This window comes from Mobula birostris, chromosome 3 (genome assembly GCF_030028105.1).
Source record: "Mobula birostris isolate sMobBir1 chromosome 3, sMobBir1.hap1, whole genome shotgun sequence".
NCBI classification, from domain to species: domain Eukaryota; kingdom Metazoa; phylum Chordata; class Chondrichthyes; order Myliobatiformes; family Myliobatidae; genus Mobula; species Mobula birostris.
Window position 1 is genome coordinate 28,099,415 of NC_092372.1, and position 26,220 is coordinate 28,125,634.

Below are 26,220 nucleotides of genomic sequence, written 5' to 3' on the forward strand. Positions count from 1 at the left end.
AGCCAGTTTATTGGAAGATGTTCTTTGTGATCTTTTTAATTAGATTCATAGAAATTGATGGATTGCACAAATGATACTATTTCACTAAGATGCATTTTGAGAGAAAAATTGATTAGAATTAATGGGATTATTTCTACCTGCAAGATTCCAACCTAACTTACTGAAGGTTGTGTGGTTTATATTACAGTTTCACTCTGCTGTGATCCACCTTGTGAATGTTGTTCTGCTCATAACGCTTTTTCCTCCTTGTATTCCTTTTTGCCTCAAAATACACAATAACACCAATACATTGACTGTTAGCCGAGAGTATCCTCACAAAATACCAAAGAAACTCCTCAGATCTTTTGCCTATAAACAAATCTTGTTTTGAATAATTTTCCTTCTTGAAGTCCAAGATGCACATTGCATTTAAAGACTCAGTACATTTCTGTCAAGAATACCTATTTACTCCTACTTTTGCCATACAATCCTTTTATTAGCAACTACAAATTGTCACATGTATGTTGAAACATACAGTGAAATGCATCGTTGGCATCAACAACCAACGCAGTTCAAGGAGGCAGCCTGCAAATATCGTACTGCTTCCGGCGCCAACATAGCGTGCCCACAACTGACTAACCCTAACTCATCTGTCCTTGGAATGTGTGAAACCCTCACAGTCATGGGGAGAATGTAGAAACTCTTTGCAGACAGTGGCAGGAATTGAAACCTGATATTATATCTAGTGCATAACATTATACTAACTGCTATGCTGCTGTACAACCCTCAAGTGATCTTGTCATTAGCAGGGCTGGCTGAAACTCTGAAATCCTGCCCCATCTAGTTGTGAATGGCAGTGGATAACTAAATAGCTAATAGGAAGTGGCGTCTCTAAGGACATCCACATTCTCAAGACCTGAAATCATTGTGACCATGTTCAGTCAGAAGTGCTGAGTGGATAATCCTTGCCTTCCTTCTGAGATCTTCACCATTCACCATCTTTTGCCAATTTAATTCACACCAAGGAAAAACTGAGAGAACTGGGTACAGCAAAGGTTTTGGGACTGGACACCATCTCAGCATTAATACTGAAGATGCGTGTTTCACTTAATTCAAAACAATTACAAACTAGCATCGAAGTCTGCCGCATCGCTTTTTTTCAAGTTGTTTAACTTGAGAATCGACAGCAAACTCTCCCCCACCAAGAGAGAGCGATTTGCTGAGTACCGAAACCTCCAACAGCTGATCCGCTGTTCCTGATATTCCATTTTCTCCCGCGATGCTTTAGTCAGTGATGCCAGTCAGGAGTCAGCCCGTCCACAGGGCCGTGGAGCCCCAGAACCCTGAAAGTGTGCTCGTCTTCTAGGCTGCACCCTTGGAATATCAAAAAAGACTGATCAGTGAGTGGGACCCATCACCATAAGGAACAACAGTTTGAGTGCAGCTGCAGATCAAGGGCACTGACAGAACCCCATCCACCTTGAAAAGGGAAAGAAGAGACATTAAAGGTAGAAATTAAGCTGTTTCCATAGATGAGCTTGATAAAGCGGCTCTCTAGCATCATCATAACTCTGCACATAAGTTTGATAGTTTACAATGAGTTGTGGCAATTCTGCCATTAATAATGACTATATACTTTATTATTTAGGCTGGTTTTCTAAATGCGGAGTGTTCCTCGGAAGTTATAAAAGGAAAAATTTGTTATTTTTATTCATCAGTTTTTTGGGAAGTATTCTGACCATATGAGAAGTTGAATGAATTTAAACTCAATTAACTGAAGTAAACTTTGGTGACCATGCTATCAAGTGGCATTAGTTGGAGTATATAATGGGGAAATACTTCACCATTATAGTCTCCAACAGCAATGGGATTGAGACTAAAATCATGAAGAAAATAGTGCTTTCTAATCTAATTTTCTGATTGCTTTATTCCAAAGTATATCTTTTTTTTTGAAAGCCACTGACTAGTTTTAGTTCTCAGGTAGTTTTATGTTTTGCTTTTTGTCTTTGTAACTTTGTCACTCTTTTAATACGTTTGTGATATTTCTAGGTGGCTTTGTAAATACTGTAAGTAGAAACACATTCTTGGACCGTAAGGGCGGCACAATAGCATAACAGTTAATACAATGCTTTACAGTATCAGCGACACAGGTTCAATTGCTGTCACTGCATGTAAGGAGTTTGTACATTCTGCCCATTGACATATGGGTTTCCTCCGGCTGCTCCAGTTTCCTCGCACAATTCAAAGGGATACCAGTTGGAGGTTAATTGGTCGTTGTAAATTGCCCTGTGATTAGGACAGGGTTAAATCAAGGGTTACTGGGCAGGGCAGCTGGAAGGGCCCTACACTGCGCTGTATCTCAATAAATAATTTTTGAATTGAATTGACTTTATTTCTTACATCCTTCACATACATGAGGAGTAAAAATCTTTATGTTACGTCTCCGTCTAAATGTGCAATGTGCAATCACAGTAATTCATAATAAATAGAGCAGTCAATGTAATATAGAGTACACTCAAATCAGTGTGAGTTCATCAGTCTGATGGCCTGGTAGAAGAAGTCGTCGCGGAGCCTGTTAGTCCTGACTTTTAAATATGTACGTGCATACATTGAGGTGTAGGAGCAGAATTAGGCCATTCAGTCCATTAATAGAAATAGTAGTAACATTATTTAACACCTTTCATACATTAAGATGCAGGCTGAAAGTGCTTTACATAGTTTGTTAAGAAAAATCAATAGTCATAAAAAAATACATGACAAAATTAAAAATCGTTAAGTAAAGACAAATATATGAAGTAAAATGTAATTGAATATTTCAAATTATATAAATATAATCAACATCAGCAGGCATTAAGTAACCCTGTAAGTAAGCCAAATTTTAAAAGGTAGAAATTTTAGAAATGTTTTGAAATGTTCCACAGTTCTAGCCTGGCGTATCTCAGTCAGTAGAATATTCCAGATTTTTGGTGCATTGGTGCATAAGAGCAAAAGTCTGTATCATCAATACTTGTATGCTTGGCTGTCTGAACACTTAAGCAAACCAGTATCCGCAGGTCTAAGATTATGATTAGGGTTGTACAGTCCCTTAAAAAAGTATTCCCCCCCCCAATAGTTTTCATATTTTATTGTTTTACAACATTGAAACATAGTGGATTTAATTTGGCTTTCTCAACACTGATCAACAGAATAAGATTCTTTCGTGTCAAAGTGAAAACAGAGCTCTACAATGTGATCTAAATTAATTACAAATATAAAACACAAAAATAATTGATTGCATAAGTATTCACCCCCTTCAAGTCAATCATCTGGGGACTGCAATTTTTCCTCCTTCTTTACAAAACTGCTCAAGCTCTGTCAGATTGCATGGGGATCGTGAGTGAACAACCCCTTTCAAATCCAGCCAGAAATTCTCAATTGGATTGAGGTCTGGACTCTGACTTGGCCACTCCAGGGCATTAGCTGTTGTTTTTAACCCATTCCTATGTAGCTTTGGCTTTATACTTGGGGTCATTGTCTTGCTGGAAAACAAATCTTTGCCGCAGTCATTTTACCCTCTACCTTCACAAGCCTTCTGGGGCCTGCTGCAGAGAACATCCCCATAATATGATGCAACTACCACCATTCTTCACGATAGGGATGGTGTGTTTTTGATGATGTGCCGCGTTTGGCTTATGCCAAACGTAGTATTTAGTCTGATGGCCACAAAGTTCAATTTCGGTTCATCAGACCATAGGACCTTCTTCCAGCTGACTTCAGAGCATCCCACATGCCTTCTGGCAAACTCTAGCTGAGATTTCTTGTGATTTTTTTATGCTCTGCCACTCTTTGCCACTCTCCCATAAGGCTGCAACTAGTAAAGCACCCAGGCAGCAAATGTTGTATACACAGTCTCTCCCTTCTCAGCCAGTGAAGCTTGTAACTCCTCCAGAATTGTCATAGCTCTCTTGGTGGCTTCTCTCACTAGACCCCTTCTTGCACAGTCACTCAGTTTTTGAGGATGCCCTGCTCTAGGCATTTTAACCGCTGTGCCATATTCTTTCCATTTCTTGATAATTGACTTAACTGTACTCCAAGGGATATTCAGTCACTTGGAAATTTTCTTATATCCATCTTCTGACTTGTGCTTTTCAATAATCTTTTCACAGAGTTGCTTCAAGTGTTCTTTTGTCTTCATGGCATAGTTTTTGCCAGGATACTGACTCGCCGGCAGTTAGACCTTCCAGATACAGGGGTATTTTTACTACAGTCAGTGGAAACATCTTGATTACACATAGGTCTCCAAAATCGGATCTCCACTTAACTAATTATGTGACTTCTAAAACCAGTTGGCTTCACAGTGCTGATATAGTGTGTCTTATTAAAAGGGATGGGGGGAAATACTTATGCACTCAATTATTTTGTGTTTTGTATCTAATTAATATAGATAACTTTGTAGAGATCTGTTTTCACTTTGACGTGGAAGAGTTTTTTTCTGTTGATCAGTGTCAAAAAAGCCAAATTAAATCCACTCTGATTCAATGTTGTAAAACAATAAAACATGAAAACTTCCAAGGTGGGGGGGCAGGTATGATTACATTTTATAGGTACTGTAAGGGGATAGACTCCCCGAAACACACTGGATTATTTGGAGCATTATATACAATTGAGAGCATTTAAAAATTGATCTTAAAGGACAAAGGCAGCTAGCGTAATTATGTCAAAACTGGCGAAATGTACTCAGATTTTCTTTTTTTGATTAAGATTCTTGCTGCATTTTGAACAAACTACAGCCAATTTATGTCTTTCTTAGGCAGTCCTGAAAAGAGGACATTACAGTAGTCTAATCAGCTAAAAACAAAAGAGTGTTTCAATTTTTTGGCATCTTGAGATGTTATAAGAAATCAAACTCGCGGAGTGTTCCTTAAATGAAAACGCAGTCTTAATAATATGGTTAACGTGTGATTTGAAATTTGGCTCAATCAATAATAACACTTAAATATTTTACTTTTGGCTTGATTTGTAAGGCCAGATGATCAAGTTTATTTCCAAGATTCTCATGTCTTTTTATTGCTAACAATGACCAAAATTTTAAGTCTGCACTGCCATTCCGTTTTGGCTGACTTATCAACCCTTAGTTTACACTTGAAAATCCAAGACCAGTGGCAAATATTTCATCACTGCCTCTGCCATTGATCTCAGTATCTGTCAGTTTTAATGTGGCACCACCTCCCTTTTGAAATCTGCTATAGGAAGGTGTAAGTAGATCACAGTGTGGACAATCACAGACCTTCATAAATGACAAGTGAAGGTTCCTTTTTCTGATTGGTCAGCATAATTTAGCTTTTTAATCTGTAGCCGCTGAAGGCCCTGTAGGGGTGACAGTGCAAGAAGGCACAACACCCACCACTACCTCCAATCATCTACATTCAGATATTTGCTTACCACCAAAATCTGTATATTGACTGTTTTTAGATTAAAAGCATGAATGTATGTGACCTGAATCAGAGACTAAACTTCATGATGATTTTATAGGAATCATAACATTTAATGTACAGAAACAGGCCATTTGGCTCATGACTGTGGCAACCAAAAATGGAACTGTTAATTATTCTCAACTTGAATCCATCACTTGAATATCTTTTGCTTCTTATAAAGATCTGATTTTAATTTTTTTGTGCATTCTATTTATGAAATAATGTTTTTTTTTATTGCACAAAAGAAACCCAAGAGCAGCATGTTGTGGTGAGAGTTTTTATAATGTTCTAATTGAAATGAGATCAAATACTGCTTTAAATTCTGGCTCTTCCTACAGCTGTTTGGATTGATTTTGCACTCCATGATAATAAAAGGAAGAAAGATCAATAAGGCTCCTATATTTGTTCGTCTGAGTGACACATAGGGATAAGTTGGAACTTAGCAATGTTTTGTCTTAGAATGTGGATTCTTTTTAAGTTCCATCCAGAAAATTTACTTTTAAGTGCCAGCAATGAATTATGACTGTTAGAGGAAATAAAAAGACCTAAAACAGAATAGGATTTTTTTTACAGAATTAACTTACTAACTTAGAGTAGCTTTTCGTGGGAGTTAGTTAACCAACCTGAATTAAGTATTAACAGAAAATAAATTCTCATGAGGCTTTTGAAATGTTTAACTTGAACTGTTTTTCTAAACTCAAACTTTACACAGTAAGTGTAAGCAATTCAATTGAAAATAAATCACCAATTCCTACTGGGGTATTGCAGTTGTGAAATAAATGCTTTTTAATTTTAAAAAGTAATTCACTTGCACAAAGCCTGCTTTGATTCATAGAATTATGGACTTTTTCATGATACAGGAGATTATTTGCTTCATGCCGGCTTCATGTAGAGCAATTTATTCAGCCCCATTCTCAAGCTCTTTGCCTATGCTCTATATTATTTTCCCTGAATCACCTACCTGATTCTTTTTTGAAAGCAGTGATTGTTTAGACCACCCTTATAGGCAGTGAGTATTGGATCATAATTACTTATGGAGTGCAAACATTTCTCTTCTGGCTTCTACTGTCTTCTATCCATTATTTGAATTTGTGCTCCCCTAGTTTTTGAATCATCTGCTCATGAGAAGAGCCCTTCTGTCTTTAAAAACTTCCATGATCTGTACTCTTTAACAGGATCCTGTGGTTTTTACGAGCATGTCCTTACACTTAACACACACAAACCGTGTTTTGGCTCTCCTTACTCCTCAGGAGCAGATGTAGTAATGTCTCCTTCTCTGTTGAGGTGAAATTAGAGTAATCAAGGAAGCTCTCCTGCACACATCAGAAATTCCACTTCTCATCTCAGTCAATATTGGGGTAACTGATGTAACCCACTATTACTGTTATTCAGTTCTTGCACATATCTACAGATTCACTTGCTTATTTTCTCTTCTATCTCATTCTTGTTGATTAGTAGTCAATAGAATATACCAGTAATACATTTGCTTACTTTTTGCTTGTTAACTTCAATGTGATGGATTCTGCCCTTGTTTGCTAAAGGCTCTATGTTACCGCAATCAGATCTAATGTAACACTTGTTTTTCATCTGTGTTTCCAGGAATATAAGGAGACCAGTTTTTTGTTTTTTTTTCTCTGAGTCATGTATTTAGTTATCACCAAAACATTACATTCCCACACTTAATGGCTCAAATCTCAGTCGCCATTCTTTGCGTCTTTGTGCACACACATCTAATCCCACCCTTGTTTTCTCATTATCTCACATACTCTACTTCTACCAATAACAGAGCAACTTCCTATTCTGGGGGCATTCGAGAACAAACATCCATTGTGTACCTTATACATAATACAGTCTTTTATAATACAAACATTTGTAGTTATTTTATTTGGTTATAGGTGCTGTTGCTTATTCTTCAGCCAATATGGTTTAAACTCTTCCCAGACATACTTTGTGAGGACATGGCGTTTTTTAAAATATATGTGTAAGGAACATATGTATAATAAGATCCAGATTCAAGGCATATTTCTTTGCACTCGGTTTATCAGTAGCATTCAGAATCAAACAATAAATTGAACGATACATGTTTTGACTTGTCACCGGGTACATATTTATCGATTATTAGGCTCAAACTTTTGTTTCGGAACAATTAAATGACTTGAAAACTTCATGTATCAAAATTGTGGCAGGAAGACAACAGTTCTGCTAATTCGGAATAATATTGTGTATTATGGTTAATTGGGCCATCAATTATTCGGGGCAGCCGTTTATTTTGGGCAACTCTTAAAGAACAAAAAGTAATTGAGAAAATAGGTGGGATTCCCTTCGTTTTTTTTGGGACACTATGCTTTGTGTGTGTGCGTGTTCAAAAAGCAGTGAATTTTGGCACTGATAGTTGGCAAGAAATAAGCAGTAAGACAAATCAAAACTGTTTTGCTCACTATGGGTTTCAAGCATTCAGGCTTTAACATGCCAGAACATCTGGGAGTGAAAATGAAACAATTTAACTACTTTAACAATTTAGGAACTATGAAGAATTTGAAGGCATTGACAATCATCTTGGAAAATGAAGATTTGGAGAATGCAATTGTTGAAAGCATGAAGTCAGTCCATTATCTGCACTTGGTGTCTGTGCTGATTTTGTTCATTTACAGTCAATTAAAAGAACATGGTAGCATACGAGGAGTGATTGATAAGTTTGTGGCCTAAGGTAGAAGGAGTCAATTTTAGAAAACCTAGCACATTTTATTTTTTGCTACATTTACATACGTCATCCAGTGGTCGTGGAGCATACGGATCCCTTCTTTGTGGAAGTCGGCGTCTTGGACCTCCAGAAGTGGTCCACAGCAGGGGTGATTAATAAGTTCATGGCCTAAGGTAGAAGGAGATGAGTTATTATCTTCAAAGTTTCTGCATTTTCACTCAAAGAGCTGAACTGCACGTGCATGTAATGAGAGCTGTATAACTCATCTCCTCAAACACAAGGAATTCGGCAGATGCTGGAAATTCAAGCAACACACATCAAATTTGCTGGTGAATGCAGCAGGCCAGGCAGCATCTCTAGGAAGAGGTACAGTCGACATTTTGGGCCGAGACCCTTCGTCAGGATTAACTGAAAGAAGACCTAGTCAGAGATTTGAGAGGGGGAGGGGGAGATCCAAAATGATAGGAGAAGACAGGAGGGGGAGGGATGGAACCAAGAGCTGGTGAGTCTGAGTCAAAATGTGGTCGAAAGGTTGAAGAGCTGAAGAAATTACATATGGGGAGCAGTGAGAGATGGTTTCACTGAACTCCCATCGAAGAGAAGATTTAAACTTCAGTGTAGGTTCTTCAACTTTTCAACCACATTTTGACTCGGACTTGCCAGCTCTTGGCTCCATCCCTCCCCCTCCTGTCTTCTCCTATCATTTTGGATCTCCCCCTCCCCCTCCCACTTTCAAATCTCTTACTAGCTCTTCTTTCAGTTAATCCTGACAAAGGGTCTCGGCCCGAAACGTCGACTGTACCTCTTCCTAGAGATGCTGCCTGGCCTGCTGCGTTCACCAGCAACTTTGATGTGTGTAACTAATCTCCTTCTACCTTAGGCCACGAACTTATCAATCACACCTGCTGTGGACCACCTGGAGGTCCAAGACGTTCTTGTTACATGCACGTGCAGTTCCATTCTTTGAGTGATAATGCAGAAAGTTTGAAGTTAATAATTCATCTCCCTTCTACCTTAGGCCGGGAACTTATCAATCACCCCTGCTGTGGACCACTTCTACAAAGAATGGATCTGTATGCTCCACAACCGCTAGACTAAGTGTGTACATGTAGGAGAGGACTATGTTGAAAAATAAATGTGCTAGGTTTTCTAAAATCGACTCCTTCTACCTTGGGCCACAAACTTATCAATCACCTCTTGTACATTGTATTCCATCATTGATAACTATTAGGAACTAATGCAGAGTTTCATAGTGCTATAGTAGGATTGGTATTGTTCTGACTCGTTCTGTAATTCAGTTAAATACATAATTTGTTACTCAGTTAAACAATAGTTTGTCTTTTTTAATACCTTTAACTATTTCCATGAAACTTCGGCTAATTGGGGCAGCCACTTAATAGGGGCAAAATGTACTAGTTCTGATGTGCCCCAATTAACTCTGTACTCAAACTTTGTAATTTTTCAAATTGCTAGTAAGTTTTGACCCTTATCCAATATTCTTTTGTACTATATCAAGCAGTCCATTATCATAAAAGCACAAACTATCCCTCTGATAAATCAGACATAAAATGTGGCAATGGATTTTTCTATATTTTTCTCATAATGTAAGTTATAAAGGTGATCCTGGAGAGTGTTTGGATGAAAGCTTTCTTGCAAAATGGAAATTTCAGTGCATGCCCCATTTGAAGTAAAGCTGTTGCATTGTAACTTACCAAATATGAATTAAAATCAATTTAAACACTGTAAATAACCATAAAATATGGGCAGAAAATAGTATATCTTTTTGGATTACTTTTTTAAATGTACAGTGGTGCTAGAAAGTTCGCAAACCCTGCAGAACTTTCTCTATTTCTGCATAAATACGACGTAAAATGTTATCAGATCTTCACGCAAGTCCTAGATAAAGAGAACCCAATTAAATAAATAACACACAAAACATTATACCTGTTCATTTATTTATTGAGAAAAGTTATCAAATATTACATTTATTTGTTGGAGAAAGTGTGTGAATCATAAGACATAAGAGCAGAATTGGACCATTTGGCCAATTGAGTCTGCTCCGCCATTCAATCATGGCCGATCTTTTTTCCACCTTCTCAGCCCTACTGCTCATAACCTTTGATACCATGTCCAATCAAGAACCTATCAAGCTTTGCCTGTAATACACCCAAAAATCTGGCCTCCACAGCTGTCTGTGGTAACAAATCCCACAAATTCACCACCCTCTGGCTAAAGACATTTCTCCGCATCTGTTTTAAATGGAGCCACTCTATCCTGAGGCTGTGCCCTCTTGTCCTAGACTCCTCTACCATGGGAAGTATCCTTTCCACATCTATTCTGTTTAGGCCAACATTCAAAAGGTTTTAATGAGATCCTCCTTCTTCTGTCTAAATTCCAGCAGTACAAACCCACAGCTATGAAACATTCTGTGTATAATAACCCTTTCATTCCCAGAGTCATCCTTGTGAACCTCCTCTGAACCCTCTCCAATGCCAGCACATTTTTTCTTAGATGAGGAGCCCAAAACCATTGGTGCACAAAACAATACTCAAGGTGAGGCCTCACCAGTGCCTTATAAAGCCTCAGCATCATATCCCTGCTCTTGTATTCTAGACCTCTTGAAATGAATGCTAACATTGCATTTGCCTTCCTCACCTGCAAGTTAATCTTTAGGATGTTCTGCACAAGGATTCCCAAGTGCCTTTGCATCTGAGATTTTTGGATTTTCTCTGTGTTTGGAAAGTAGTCTGCACATTTATTTCTACTGCCCAAGTGCATGAGCTCTGGGGTAATGCCTTCTACAAAAGCTGTTTGGAGTCTGGTGTTCCAATCAATGAGATGAGATTGCCAGTGTGGGTTGTAGAGGTGCCCCGACCTATAAAAAAGACACACAAAGTCAGGTTAGTGACAGAGCCCGCTCTTCTCAAGAAAGATTTGTTTATGTGCATCGTGCTTCAAAAAAAACAACTTTCAGAGGATCTTAGGAGAAGAATTGTAGAGATGCATCAAGCTGGAAAAGGCTACAAAAGCATTTCTAAAGACTTGAGTGTGCAGCAGTCCGCAGAAAGCGAAATTGTCTACAAGTGGAGGAAACTCAGTATGGTTACTACTCTCCCTAAGAGTGGGCATCCTGCAAAGATCACACCAAATGTATGATGTGCAGTGCTGAAGGAGCACACCAGGAATGGTGAAGGCGGTGAAAAAGAACCCAAGGGTAAAAGCAAATGACCTGCAGAGATCTCTAGAACTTGCTAAAGTCTCTGTTCATGTGTCCACTATAAGGGGAAAAAGAACAGCGAACAAGAATAGTTTTCATGGAAGGACACCACGGAAGAAACCACTGCTCTCCAAAACAAAAACATTGCTGCATGTCTCAAGTTTGCAAAAGACCACCTGGATGTTCTACATTGCTCTGAGGCAATGTTCTGTGGACAGATGAGACAAAAGTTGAACTTTTTGGCAGAAATGCACATTGCTATGTTTGGAGGAAAATAGGTACTGCACACCAGCACCAAAACCCTCATCCCAAATGTGAAGCACAGTGAAAGGAGCATCATATTTTGTGGCTGCTTTGCGGCCTCAGGGCCTGGATAGCTTGCGGTCTTTGAGGGAACAAGGAAGTCAAAGTTGTATCAACATTTTACAGCAGAATGTCAGGGTAGTAGTCCATCATCTTAAGCTTAATAGAAGTTGGATAATGCAACAATACAATGATCCAAAAGACATGAGTAAATCAACAACAAAATCAAGTTAAAATCCTGACTGTAATCCTATAGAAATATTCTGGAAGGACCTGAAGCAAGCAGTTCATGCAAAAAAGCGCACCAACATCCCAGAGTTGAAGCAGTTTTGTAAGGAAGAATGGCCTAATATTTCTCCAAGGCAATGTACAGGAAACATTTGGTTGAAGTTATTGGTGTCGGGGTTGGTGGGGGGTGAGGGGGTCACACCTGTTATTGAAAACAAAGATTAACGTACCTTTTCCGACAAATGCATGTAATATTGGATCATTTTTCTGAATAAATAAGTCTCCCAGCCTCCTGGACGGCCATATCTGTACCTGGTGTGTCGAGCTGCAGTTCCTAAGGGACTGTGTTAGGGAACTGGAGTTGCAGCTCGATGGCCTTCGTCTAATCAAGGAGAGCTAGGAGGTGATAGAAAGGAGTTATAGGCAGGTGGTCACACCGGGGCCACGGGAGACAGACAAGTGGGTAACAGTCAGGAGAGGGAAGGGGAAGAGTCAGGTACTAGAGAGTACCCCTGTTGCTGATCCCCTGAACAATAGTACTTCTGTTTGAGTACTGTTGGGGGGGGGCAGCCTACCTGGGGGAAGCAACAGTGGTCGTGCCTCTGGCACAGAGTCCAGCCCTGTGGCTCAGAAGGGTAGGGAAAGGAAGAGAATGGCAGTAGTGATAGGGGACTCTATAGTTAGAGGGTCAGATTGGCAATTCTGTGGACACAGGAAAGAAACTGGGATGGTAGTTTGCCTCCCAGGTGCCAGGGTTTGGGATGTTTCCGATTGCGTCCACGCTATCCTGCAGTGGGAGGGAGAACAGCCAGAGGTCGTGGTACATATTGGTACCAATGACGTAGGTAGGAAAAGGGAAGAGGTCCTGAAAACAGACTACAGGGAGTTCGGAAGGAAGTTGAGAAGCAGGACCGCAAAGGTAGTAATCTCGGGATTACTGCCTGTGCCACGTGACAGTGAGTATAGGAATAGAATGAGGTAGAGGATAAATGCGTGGCTGAGGGATTGGAGCAGTGGGCAAGGATTCAGATTTCTGGATCATTGGGACCTCTTTTGGGGCAGGTGTGACCTGTACAAAAAGGACAGGTTGCACTTGAATCCCAGGGGACCAATATCCTGGCGGGGAGGTTTGCTAAGGCTACTGGGAAGAGTTTAAACTAGAATTGTTGGTGAGTGGGAACGGAACTGGAGAGACAGTTGGCTCACAAATGGAGACAGTGTGTGAGGCAGGATAGGCAGGTGATAGAGAAGGGACGTGCTTAGTCCAACAGTTTGAGATGTGACTGTTTTAACGCAAGGAGTATCGTGAACAAAGCAGTTGAGCTTAAAGCATGGATCAGTACTTGGAGCTATGATGTGGTGGCCATTACAGAGACTTGGATGGCTCAGGGACAGAAATGGTTACTTCAAGTGTCGGGTTTTAGATGTTTCAGAAAGGACAGTGAGGGAGGCAAAAGAGGTGGGGGCATGCTGATCCGAGATAGTGTCACGGCTGCAGAAAAGGTGGACATCATGGAGAGATTGTCTACGGAGTCTCTGTGGGTGGAAATTAGGAACAGGAAGGAGTCAATAACTCCACTGGGTGTTTTTTTTATAGGCCGCCCAATAGTAACAGGGATATCAAGGAGCAGATAGGGAAACAGATCCTGGAAAGGTGTAATAATAACAGAGTTGTCATGGTGGGAGATTTTAATTTCCCAAGTATCGATTGGCATCTCCCTAGTAGATCAAGGGGTTTAGATGGGGTGGAGTTTGTTAGGTATGTTCAGGAAGGTTTCTTGACATAATATGTAGATAAGCCTACAAGGGGAGAGACTGTACTTGATGTGGTATTGGGAGATGAACCTGGTCAGGTGTCAGATCTCTCAGTGGGAGAGCATTTTGGAGATAGTGATCATAATTCTATCTCCTTTACAATGGCATTGGAGAGAGATAGGAACAGGCAAGTTAGAAAAGCGTTTAATTGGACCACGTATGTGGGCACGTGGCCAAGTGGTTAAGGCATTGGACTAGCTACCTGAAGGTTGTGAGTTCGAGCCACAGCCGAGGGAACGTGTTGTGTCCTTGAGCAAGGCAGTTAATCACATATTGCTCTGCGACGACACTGGTGCCAAGCTGTATGGGTCCTAATGCCCTTCTCTTGGACAACATTGGTGTTGTGGAGAGGGGAGACTTGCAGCATGGGCAACTGCTGGTCTTTCATACAACCTTGCCCAGGCCTGCACCCTGGAGAGTGAAGACTTTCCAGGCGCAGATCCATGGTCTCACAAGACTAACGGATGCCTTTAATTTAATTTAATTTAATTGGAGTAAGGGGAATTATGAGGCTATCAGGCAGGAAATTGGAAGCTTAAATTGGAAATAGATGTTCTCAGGGAAAAGTACAGAAGAAATGTGGCAAATGTTCAGGGGGTATTTGTGTGGAGTTCTGCAAAGGTACATTCCAATGAGACAGAAGTTATGGTAGGGTACAGGAACCATGGTGTACAAAGGCTGTAGTAAATCTGGTCAAGAAGAAAAGAAAAGCTTACGAAAGGTTCGGAGAGCTAAGTAATGTTAGAGATCTAGAAGGTTATAAGGCTAACAGGAAGGAGCTTAAGAATGAAATTAGGAGAGGCAGAAGAGGCCATGAGAAGGCCTTGGTGGGTAGGATTAAAGGAAAACCCCAAGGCATTCTACAAGTATGTGAAGAGCAAGAGGATAAGATGTGAAAGAATAGGACCTATCAAGTGTGACAGTGGGAAAGTGTGTATGGAACCAGAGGAAATAGCAGAGGTACTTAATAAATACTTCAGTATTCAGTATGGAAAAGGATCTTGGTGATTGTAGTGATGACTTGCGCGGACTGAAAAGCTTGAGCATGTAGATATTAAGAAAGAGGATGTGCTGGAGCTTTTGGAAAGCGTCAAGTTGGATAAGTCACTGGGACAGGATGAGATGTACTCAGGGCTACTGTGGGAGCTGAGGGAGGAGATTGTTGAGCCTCTGGCGATGAGCTTTGCATCATCAATGGGGATGGGAGGGGTTCTGGAGGTTTGGAGGTTTGCGGATATTGTTCCCTTATTCAAGAAAGGGAGTAGAAATAGCCCAGGAGGTTATAGACCAGTGAGTCTTACTTCAGTGGTTAGTAAGTTGAGAGGCAGGATTTATGAACATTTGGAGAGGTATAATATGATTAGGAATAGTCAGAATGGCTTTGTCAAGGCAGGTCGTGCCTTATGAGCCTGATTGAATTTTTTGAGGATGTGACTAAACACAATGATGAAGGAAGAGCAGTAGATGTACAGTCGGCCCTCCCTATCCGCGAGGGATTGGTTTCGGGACCCCTCTCAGATACCAAAAAACGCGGATGCTCAAGTCCCTTATTCAACCTGTCTAAGTCATAGTCATAGTAGTCATAGTCATACTTTATTAATCCCGGGGGAAATTGTTTTTCGTTCCTGGGGAAAATTGGTTCGGTGCGGTGGACCTTAGGACCCAGCGGAACCCCAGACCTTATTTAACCTGTCTCAGCGGGCATTAGGACCTGGCGGCGGAGCTCTGAATCCGCAGTGTTTCTGTCCAGGAAAATAATCACAATTGCAATTTAAAATAAAGTGGAAATAATAAAGCAATCGGAAAGAGGTGAAACGCCATCGGTCATTGGAAAAGCATTAGGCTACAGTCAGTCAACAGTCGGAACAATTTTAAAGGATAAAGTGAGAAAATCCCTGCCTCGGTGAAAGCTACAATTATTACTAAGCAACACAGTGGTTTAATTATTGGGTTTTGGGTTTTTGATCCTTCACATCAACCCAGCATGGATGGACAGCGCGCTCAGGAGCGATCTGTCACTGGATCCAACTCGGGAATTTCCGTTTCTGAGCCTGACGCTGAAACATATGTTTTTTAAGTGTTTTATATGCATAGAAAGGTAAAATATATACTATATACTAAGACAAACATTTGACTAACTGACTCTAAATACTGGATGCAAACAACAGGAATTCTGCAGATGCTGGAAATTCAAGCAACACACATCAAAGTTGCTGGTGAACGCAGCAGGCCAGGCAGCATCTCTAGAAGAGGTACAGTGGACGTTTCAGGCCGAGACCCTTCGTCAGGACTAACTGAAGGAAGAGTTAGTAAGAGATTTGAAAGTGGGAGGGGGAGGGATGGAGCCAAGAGCTGGACAGGTGATTGGCAAAAGGGATATGAGAGGATCATGAGACAGGAGGCCCAGGGAGAAAGACAAGGTGGGGGGGGGGGGTCCCAGAGGATGGGCAAGGGGTATATTCAGAGGGAGAAAAAGGAGAGTGAGAGAAAGAATGTGTGTATAAAAATAAGTAACAGATGGGGTACAAGGGGGAGGTGGGGCATTAGCGGAAGTCAGAGAAGTCGATGTTCATGCCATCAGGTTGGAGGCTACCCAGACGGAATATAAGGTGTTGTTCCTTCAACCTGAGTGTGGCTTCATCTTTACTGTAGAGGAGGCCGTGGATAGACATGTCAGAATGGAAATGGGATGTGGAATTAAAATGTGTGGCCACTGGGAGATCCTGCTTTCTGTGGCGGACAGAGCGTAGGTGTTCAGCAAAGCGGTCTCCCAGTCTGCGTTGGTCTCGCCAATATATAGAAGGCCACATCGGGAGCACCGGACGCAATATATCACCCCAGCTCTTCCCTAAATAATTGTTTAGGGAATAATGACAACAAAAAAAAGTCTGTACATGTTGGAACAACAAGTGCTGGAAGAGCACTTCTGGGTTTTTTCGATTCGCAGTTGGTTGAATTCACGCATGGGAACATGCTTTGTGGATCCAGAACTGGCTTGCCCACGGAAGGCAAAGAGTGTTTGTAGATGGGTCATATTCTGCATGGAGGTCGGTGACCAGTGGTGTGCCCCAGGGATCTGTTCTGGGACCCTTACTCTTTGTGATTTTTTAAATGACCTGGATGAGGAAGTGGAGGGGTGGGTTAGTAAGTTTGCTGATGACACCAAGGTTGGGGGTGTGTGGATAGTGTGGAGGACTGTCAGAGGTTGCAGCAGGACATTGATAGAATGCAAAACTGGACTGAGAAGTGACAGATGGAGTTCAACCCAGGTAAGTGTGAAATGGTTCATTTTTGTCGGTCAAATATGATGGCAGAATATAGTATTAATGGTAAGATTCTTGGCAGTGTAGAGGATCAGAGGGATCTTGGGGTCCAAGTCCATAGGACGCTTAAAGCAGCTGTACAGGTTGGCTCTGTGGTGAAGGAGGCATACGGTATATTGGCCTTCATCAATCGTGGAATTGAATTTAGGAGCAGAGAGGTAATGGTGCAACTATATAGGACCCTGGTCAGACCCCACTTGGAGTACTGTACTCAGTTCTGGTTGCCTCACTACAGGAGGGATGTGGAAACCATCGAAAGTGCGCAGAAGAGATTTACAAGGATGTTGCCTGGATTGGGGACCAAGCCTTATGAAAACAGGTTGAGTGAACTTGGCCTTTTCTCCGTGGAGCAACGGACGATGAGAGGTGACCTGATTGGGGTGTATAAGATGCTGAGAGGCATTGATCGTGTGGATAGTCAGAGGCTTTTTCCCAGGGCTGAAATGGCTGCCACAAGAGGGCAAGGGTTTAAGGTGTTTGGGAGTAGGTACAGAGGAGATGTCAGGGGTAAGTTTTTTACGCAGAGAGTGGTGAGAGCATGGAATGGGCTGCCGGCAACAGTGGTGGAGGCAGATGCCATAAGACCATGAGACAAAGGAGCAGAAGTAGGCCATTCGGCCCATCGAGTCTGCTCCGCCATTTTATTCTCCTATTCAGTCCCACTCCCCCGCCTTCTCACCATAACCTTTGATGCCCTGGCTACTCAGATACCTATCAATCTCTGCCTTAAATACACCCAGTGACTTGGCCTCCATTGCTGCCCGAGGCAACAAATTCCATGGATTCACCACCCTCTGACTAAAAAAATTTCTTCGCGTTTCTGTTCTGAATGGGCGCCCTTCAATCCTTAAGTCATGCCCTCTCGTACTAGACTCCCCCATCATGGGAAACAACTTTGCCACATCCACTCTGTCCATGCCTTTTAACATTCGAAATGTTTCTATGAGGTCTCCCCTCATTCTTCTAGACTCCAAGGAATACAGTCCAAGAGCGGCCAAACGTTCCTCATATGTTAGCCCTCTCATTCCCGGAATCATTCTAGTGAATCTTCTCTGTACCCTCTCCAACGTCAGCACATACTTTCTTAAATAAGGAGACCAAAACTGCCCACAGTACTCCAAGTGAGGTCTCACCAGCGCCTTATAGAGCCTCAACATCACATCCCTGCTCCTATACTCTATTCCTCTAGAAATGAATGCCAACATTGCATTTGCCTTCTTCACTACTGACTCAACCTGGAGGTTAACTTTAAGGGTATCCTGTACGAGGACTCCCAAGTCCCGTTGCATCTCAGAACTTCGAATTCTTTCCCCATTCAATACGATAGGGTCTTTTAAATGACTTTTGGATAGGTACATGGAGCTTAGAAAAATAAAGGGCTATGGGTAAGCCTAGTAATTTCTAAGGTAGGGATATGTTCGGCACAACTTTGTGGGCTGAAGGGCCTGTATTGTACTGTAAGTTTTCTATGTTTCTAAATGAACAAGTAATGTTTTTATGGTATTTATTTAATTAGGTTCTCTAACTAATTTTAGGATTTGTATGAAGATCTGATCACATTTTAGGTCATACTTATGCAGAAATAGAGAAAATTCTACAAGGTTCACATTTTCTAGCTCCACTGTAGGTTTATGATCTGGTTACTTGCACAACACATTATTTCTTTGCAGTATCTGAGTTCTTTTCAATGATGGAAACTTTTTTAAACTAAATATGTGGGGCTTATCTGAAAGGTAACCTCTGTAGACACAATAAACAAAAGAGATTCTGCAGATGGTAGAAATCCAGAGTAACAAATGCAAAATTCTGGTCCTGATGAAAGGTCTTGGCATGAATAAGACGAGCTTTTCATTCCTCTCCATATATGCTGCCTGACCTGTTGAGTTCCTCTAGCATTTTATGTTTGTTCCTTTGTGTTCAGTGTTAACTTAATCCTGTTTTATTTTAGTTATTTTATAAGCAATGTATTTGAAATCATATAGTTAAGATGTTGGTGGATTATTGGACACTCATTGATATTTTTAAGATTAGCACTAGATGATCCTTGTGTATATTCTTAAAATTATACAATATGTTTCATTTCTTTCATATACAAGTATTAAGTGTTTTTTTCCCTTTACATCACAAGGTGAAACATGGAATCCATTAAAGCTGCACTATCAGTTACGAAATGTGCGTGAGCGATTGGCGAAAAATCTAGTGGAGAAAGGTGTACTGACGACAGAGAAACAGAACTTCCTGCTGTTTGACATGACAACACATCCTCTTACCAACAATGTAATCAAGCAGCGTCTCATCAAAAAAGTTCAGGAAGCTGTGCTGGATAAATGGGTGAATGACCCGCATCGGATGGACAAGCGCTTGCTTGCCCTCATTTACTTAGCCCATGCCTCGGATGTACTGGAGAATGCCTTTGCCCCTCTCTTAGATGAACATTATGACTTGGCCATGAAAAGAGTACGACAGCTGCTGGACTTGGATCCTGAAGTTGAATCTATGAAATCTAATACAAATGAATTACTTTGGGCTGTAGTTGCTGCCTTTACCAAGTAAAATATAGAATTAAATGATTATTTGTTTTCTTGTTTTTCTTCTCCTCCCATTATAATTCCTGTCCTCATAAGTTGTAACACTCTTTCCATGAAATTAGACCTTGCTTTGAAACTTGCTTAAACGCTTTGGTTCCAATAAATCTTGAAAGACTGATTCATAAATGGCCAATGAAGCGCTGCATTTCTTACAGCCAAAGAGGAGGTACTGTATCATTTTTGTGGCCTATTCAATTCTCTTTCTCCTCCATTTCATTTAAATGATAATGTGGAAAGAAACTCAAGTGCAGTTTATTCCTGATAAGCTCATAACTAGTCAACCAAGATATTTTGTCTGTCAGTATTTTTATGTAATGGAAGTGAATGGGGTAGGTGGGTTTTGTACTTGGATCAAGCATGCATTTATTTAGACTGTAAGTTGCATTGTCATTTTAAATGACCATCATATGCACTTGGTTTATAAATATAGGGGATTCAAAATGCTGCACTGTAAAACACTAAATATCTGCCGCCTTACTGCATTATTTTCTGCTACCGATGAAAACAATGTCAATCCTCCCATAATGTAATGTAAGAGAATACGTGTAGTGTTTGATTTCCCTACTCCATCTTTTAAAATCCAGTTACTTTAACTTATAAAATGTAGTGTGCATGGGCCCCTAAACTTTATGAAGTTTTGTGGTATTAATTTGTTTTCTTGGTGGGATCAACTGTAAAATGCTACCAGAAATTATTTTACCGCATTGGAAATAAACATTTATTGTGAAACTAATGGTCTGTTAAAACATCACTATGCACAGTAGACTTTAAGAAAATACATGGACATACAAACAGAAAAACCACAAAAAATCATGTGGCCAAGAAGCATGGCATTGTCTTCTGATTCATGGCCAAAAGTTACATGGGGAAATGTGTTTAGTCAAATTCTCCTCCATTGAGATCAAATTACTTGCACATTTCCTCCCCTTTTCAATTCTACTTCAATAGCAGAACAGAGAATCTCCCTAACATTTTAAGATTTATGTTGCGGTTTGTAAATTTATGCTTTTTGTTATCTATCTACTTTTTTTGTAAGCCATCTCTTTTAAATTATTACATCAATTTGATTGACAGAGGAGGCCTTCTAACAGTGATCCATAGATTCACAATTTTAAATGGAAGTAATTCTGGGATAGCTAACATTCCAGTATAGTTTGTATATAGTTCAACTTGTATATTTACCTATTCCATCCTAGTTTTTATTTTACAAAATGACGAATTCCACACCTGATCTCATCTGTGCTTAGCCAGTCATATGGTGGAGAGAAGTTTTGTCTGTAGAGCATGTTCAAAACTCTGCTATGTAATTTTTAATGTATGTGGACAAAGTACCTTGCAGCCACTTGGACCGATACATAGCCCTTTATGTTATTCAATGTGAGGTCCAAGTTGGTTTTAAGTCTTGTAACAAGTATATTTCATATCAAAGAATGCTTGTTGTCAATAGCAAGATGGGTACAATTCTTTGTTTTTCATTTTTCAGTTCTTAGTACACTGAAAATGATGTGAAGTCTTAGTTTCTGTTTTCCTGCAAAAAATAATTACTAATTTTAGTTAATTGCTTCTTTGGAAATCTTTTATAAGCATGGCATGTGAATAGTTAATTGCAAATTGCGCCACTGTAATTATTAAGGGTGTTTTTTTGTGGAATAGCTACTATTCCGATTATGGCACAGATTTTATTTTACATATAACTTGTTTCAGTATGTCATATGAAATTATTGGCTTTTCAGCCTGTGAGCTCTTCACTGCTTGCTTCACTGCTGCTGGTTTCACCATATTTATGTAAATAACAAAATGATTAGCAAAACAGTGATTCATAATTATATTACATATGAATGATGGGGCTTACAGGTGTTTCTGAATAATTTGTTTAAGAATTCAAAACAACAATACTAGATGGAGTAGAACTGTAGACTTGAAATTAAAGATCCCTGATCTGTATACTAGCTTTTTACTTTTCAGTTAATAAACTATGATTTTGAAAGTTCTTGAAATTTGCATCATTTATGCATTTATTAATTCTCAGAAGTAACATTTACGGAGGTGGGAATTGTTTTGATGTTACATGAAAATGCATTATGCAGAAGTATAATCTCTGGATTTAAAACCCTTTATCCCTATGGCTTTGAATGGATTTGTTTGTTTATTTATTTATTTATTGGGATACAGTACAGAATTGGCCCTTCAAGCCACAACACCCAGCAAACCCAATTTGGGGCCTCCATTGGTGTGAGTTGACCATGGATATTGCATCCTAGCTGTCTAAACATTCAACCCTGGGCAGTAGGATATGGAGAGCAAGCTGTTGCCCATGTAGCAAGCTCCCCCTCATCATGCATTTGATGAACCCAAAGGAATGACAGAGACCAATACAGTCTGGTGTCAGCAGCTTTGCAGGAGATGCCGGTCAGCATTGAACTCAGTGTAGGACTGCCTTGGGGACTCCAGCTCTGGATTTTTCCCTCAGCGTTTACTCCCAAAGCCTTCCCCATTAGTGGGTATAGCCACAGGCAGCGGAGGTTTGAGATCCGAGTTTTCCTTCTCCTAGCTAATTCCAACAATGGCTGATGGGCCTCATCTACTCAAAGCAACTAGTTTTAAGGTGTCAGTAAACCACCTTTGCCCCTTCTGTCAGTAGAAATGGTTCTGCTGGGCTTAGTAGCTTAGCCACACATGAAGGCCATGAGCTGGACTTAGTTGTCAGAGGCTATTTGAGGCGCGCACCATTGGGAGCATTTAATAGGTAGTGGGAGCTCGTCCACATTACCACCTCCCGGCTATAACAACCTTAAGGAAATCCAACTCAATCCTAGCCTAATCACAGGACAATTTACAATAACCAATTAATCTACCAACTGGTAGGACTTTGGACTGTGAGAGGAAACCCATGGGGTCATAGGGAGGACGTACAAACTGCTTACAGACAGCAGTGGGAAATGAACCTGGGTCGCTGGTACAGTAAAGCATTGTGCAATCCACTGCACTACAAAGCTGCCTTTGCTTTCAGTAGATACTACTGTATTAACTAGCATAAAATGTGATTTAGTTGCATTAGTACATTTTCAGAGATTGTATGTTTGTCACAGTATATTTTGAGAGATTGATCTGTCACATACTATTGTTTTATCTGATTTATTTTAATTATTACTGTAGTCCTGAAAATTGACTTTCTATAATTACAGATGTTGATCTTAATTTTCGTTGCATCCAATGCTTGTTTTTCATTTCTATTTCATAACCTGTAATTGCTGTACCAGAAAAGTTATGAAAAATAACCATCTTTGAACCATGCTTTGAAAATGCTGTGAATAAACTTAACCTGACAACGAGGAATTCTGCAGATGCTGGAAATTCAAGCAACACACATCAAAGTTGCTGGTGAACACAGCAGGCCAGGCAGCATCTCTAGGAAGAGGTACAGTCGACGTTTTGGGCCGAGACCCTTCGTCAGGACTAACTGAAGGAAGAGCTAGTAAGAGAGAAAGTAGTAAGTTAGTAAGAGCTAAACGTCGACTGTACCTCTTCCTAGAGATGCTGCCTGGCCTGATGCATTCACCAGCAACTTTGATGTGTGTTGCTTAACCTGACAATGCATGTTACAATTTTATTTTTTTTAGTGACAATGTTACAAATTTTCATGCTATATGTTCTGACAACAACCAGGTAAGATTATATTTTAAAGGATGATTACTCATCAGGAATGAATTGCAGTCAACGAAGGCTTTCATCAAAGATTCACTGCTAATTTATTGGTATTCTTTGAGAAAGGAAAGTGTAGTATTAACCAAATTTGTGAATATAATTTTTGAATATAGGTCCCCTACCTACAGGAAAGATTTAAATAAGGTTGAAAGAGGACAGAGAAAATTTACAAGAATGTTGCTAGGTCTGGAAGACCTGAGGCGTAAGGAAAGATTGAATAGGTTAGGACTTTATTCCCTAGAACGTAGAAGATTGAGGGGAGATTTGGAAGAGGTACACAACATTATGAGGGGTCTAGATAGGGTAAATGCAAGAAGGCTTTTTCCACTGAGTTTGGATGGGACAACAACTTGAGATCATGAACTTAAGGGTGAAAGATGAAATGTTTAATGGGAACATGAGGGGAAACTTCTCTCAGAGGGTCATGAGAGTGCGAAACAAGTGCATACAAGCTCAATTTCTGCGTTTAAGAGAAGTTTGGATGAGAACATAAGAAATAGGGGTAGGCCATCTGGCCCGTCAAACCTCCGCCATTCAATAAGATCATGACTGATCTGACCATGGACTCATCTCCACCTACCTGCCTTTTCCCCATAACCCATAATTCCCCTACAATGCAAAAATTTATCCAACCTTGTCTTAAATATATTTACTGAGGTAGTCACCACTCCTTCATTGGGCAGAGAATTCCACTGATTCACCACTCTGGGGAAAGCAGTTTCTCCTCATCTCTGTCCTAAATCTACTTCCCCGAATCTTGAGGCTTGTCCCCTAGTTCTAGTCTCAACTACCAGTGGAAACAACTTTCCTGCCTCTATCTTATCTATCCCTTTCATAATTATGTATGTTTCTATAAGATCTCCTTTCATTCTTCTGAATTCCAGCGAGTACAATCCCAGGCGACTCAATCTCTCCTTATAGTCAAACCCCTCATTTCTGGGATCAACCCGGTGAACCTCCTCCAAAGCCAATATATCTTTCCCTCAAGTAAGGAGACCAGAAGGATAGGTAGATGGATGACTTGGGTGATGGGGGTCCCTGATGATGGATGCTGCTTTGCTGTGACAACACATTGTCATAGCTGCAAAGTGAATAGAGCAGGGGGATAAGTACACAGCCTCGTGATGCACTTGTGCCAATAGAGATTGTGGAGGAGATATTGTTGCCAATCCAAACTGACTGGGGTCTGCAAGTGAGGAAATCGAAGATCCAATTGTACAATGAGGTATTGAAGCCAAGATCTTGAAGCTTATTGATTAGTTTTGAGGGGATGATGGTACTGAATGCTGAGTTGTATCAAGAAAGAGCATTTTGATGTATGCAACTTTGTTGTACAGACGTTCCAGGGTTGAGTGAAAGGCCAATGAAATGTCATCTGCTATGGACCTATTGTGTCAGTAGACAAATTAGAGTGGATCCAAGTTACTTGTCAGGCAGGAGTTGACTTGTTTCAGCACCAACCTCTCAAGATACTTTATCTCTGTTGATGTAAGTGCTACTGGAAGATAGTCATTGAAGCAGGTTACCACATACTTTTTAGGTACTGGTATAATTGAAGCCTGCTTGAAGTAGGTGGATACTTCAGACTGCCGAAGTGAGAGGTTAAAGATCTCTGTGAATACTCCAGCTGTTTGATCAGCATAGGTCCTTAGTACTCGGCCAGTTACCACATCTGGACCAGATGCTTTCTGTGGGTTCACCGTCTTGAAGGAATCTCTCACGGCGGCCTTGGAGACTGAAATCACAGGGTCATCAGGGACTGTGGAGATTTGTAATGGCTTCTCCATGCTTTGTTGGTCAAAGGGAGCATAGGAGGCATTAAACTCATCAAGAAGTCATCTATGTTGCTCGATTTCACTTTGTAAGAGGTGATAGCATTCAAGTCCTGCCACAGCTGTTGAGCATTCTTGATTGATTCAAGCTTAGATGGAATTGCCACTTTGCCCATGAGATGGCCTTCCAGAGATTGTACTTGGACCTTTTGTAACTTTCTTGGTCACTTAGCTTGAATGCCACTGATCTGGTCCTCAGTAGACTGCAGATCTCATGGCTCATCCCGGGCTTCTGGTTGGGGAAGACTGAATGATTTTGTGCTCCTTGATATAACCGCATTATGCGGTACACATTTCAGTTGGACATAACATGACTCAAGAATGAATAGAGGGCACAATTGGATAAGCTCCTAAAAGGGAATGGGCTTCCAGCAAGAGGTGTACCAATAGGTTCCCAAGCCTTCAATTTTACATGATGCTCAACAAAAAACTGAGAAACATAAGGATTAGTAGAGAAACCTCCTGAAATTCCCTACCTACTTCAGATATAACTCCAACCTCATGACCAGGATAAGGCCTGTTTTTTTGCCATTGGCTGTTAAGGGCATAGTGGACATACATGCATATCCTTTGGAATTACGGTATTGTTAACTAAGACGTGATAAAGATACTGCATAAAGCTTGGGTCTAACAGATGAGTAAATGGAACTGTCAATTTCATGATAGAGAGAATTAAATCCATGCTTTGTGAGGTAGATATTAAATTCCCAGTGCTCCTTGACCTTTGCAGTGGCCATTTTTGCTGTCCAACCAATGTGTAAATCGTTTCACAAAACTAATCTATTGGGTTTCCATTTGTAACCCAATCAAAATCCTTCCTGAAGTTTTCGAGAGCAAAATACATATGTAACTTTGCCCTCCAAGGAGCAGGAACCTGGATCATTCTTTAGTTTCCCAAAATCCAGGCATCAACTTTTTTAAAATATCACTTGCATTCCTGGATCGCTGTGTTTTAGGAGTTTATCCCCAGCCTATCTGTGTGAAGTACAGTACTTTTCCGCAGGAGCTCATAAGGGGAGTAGCGTCCCTTTCTACAACTCAGTGGATGTTACTTCCCTCTCAGCTTACACGGAATG

The 26,220-nt window shown here is 40.5% G+C and overlaps 1 protein-coding gene across 1 annotated transcript in view; it reads left to right on the plus strand.

Annotated features, from left to right (window-relative positions):
* The window catches only part of golph3a (golgi phosphoprotein 3a), a 111,114-nt gene extending 89,510 nt beyond the window's left edge, over positions 1-21,604 (plus strand). Inside the window, exon 4 of the mRNA XM_072251767.1 lies at positions 19,148-21,604. Coding sequence (XP_072107868.1) covers positions 19,148-19,572 — 425 coding nt within the window. The 3' untranslated portion in view covers positions 19,573-21,604. The remainder of the gene's footprint in view (positions 1-19,147) is intronic.
* The last annotated feature ends 4,616 nt before the right edge of the window (positions 21,605-26,220 follow it).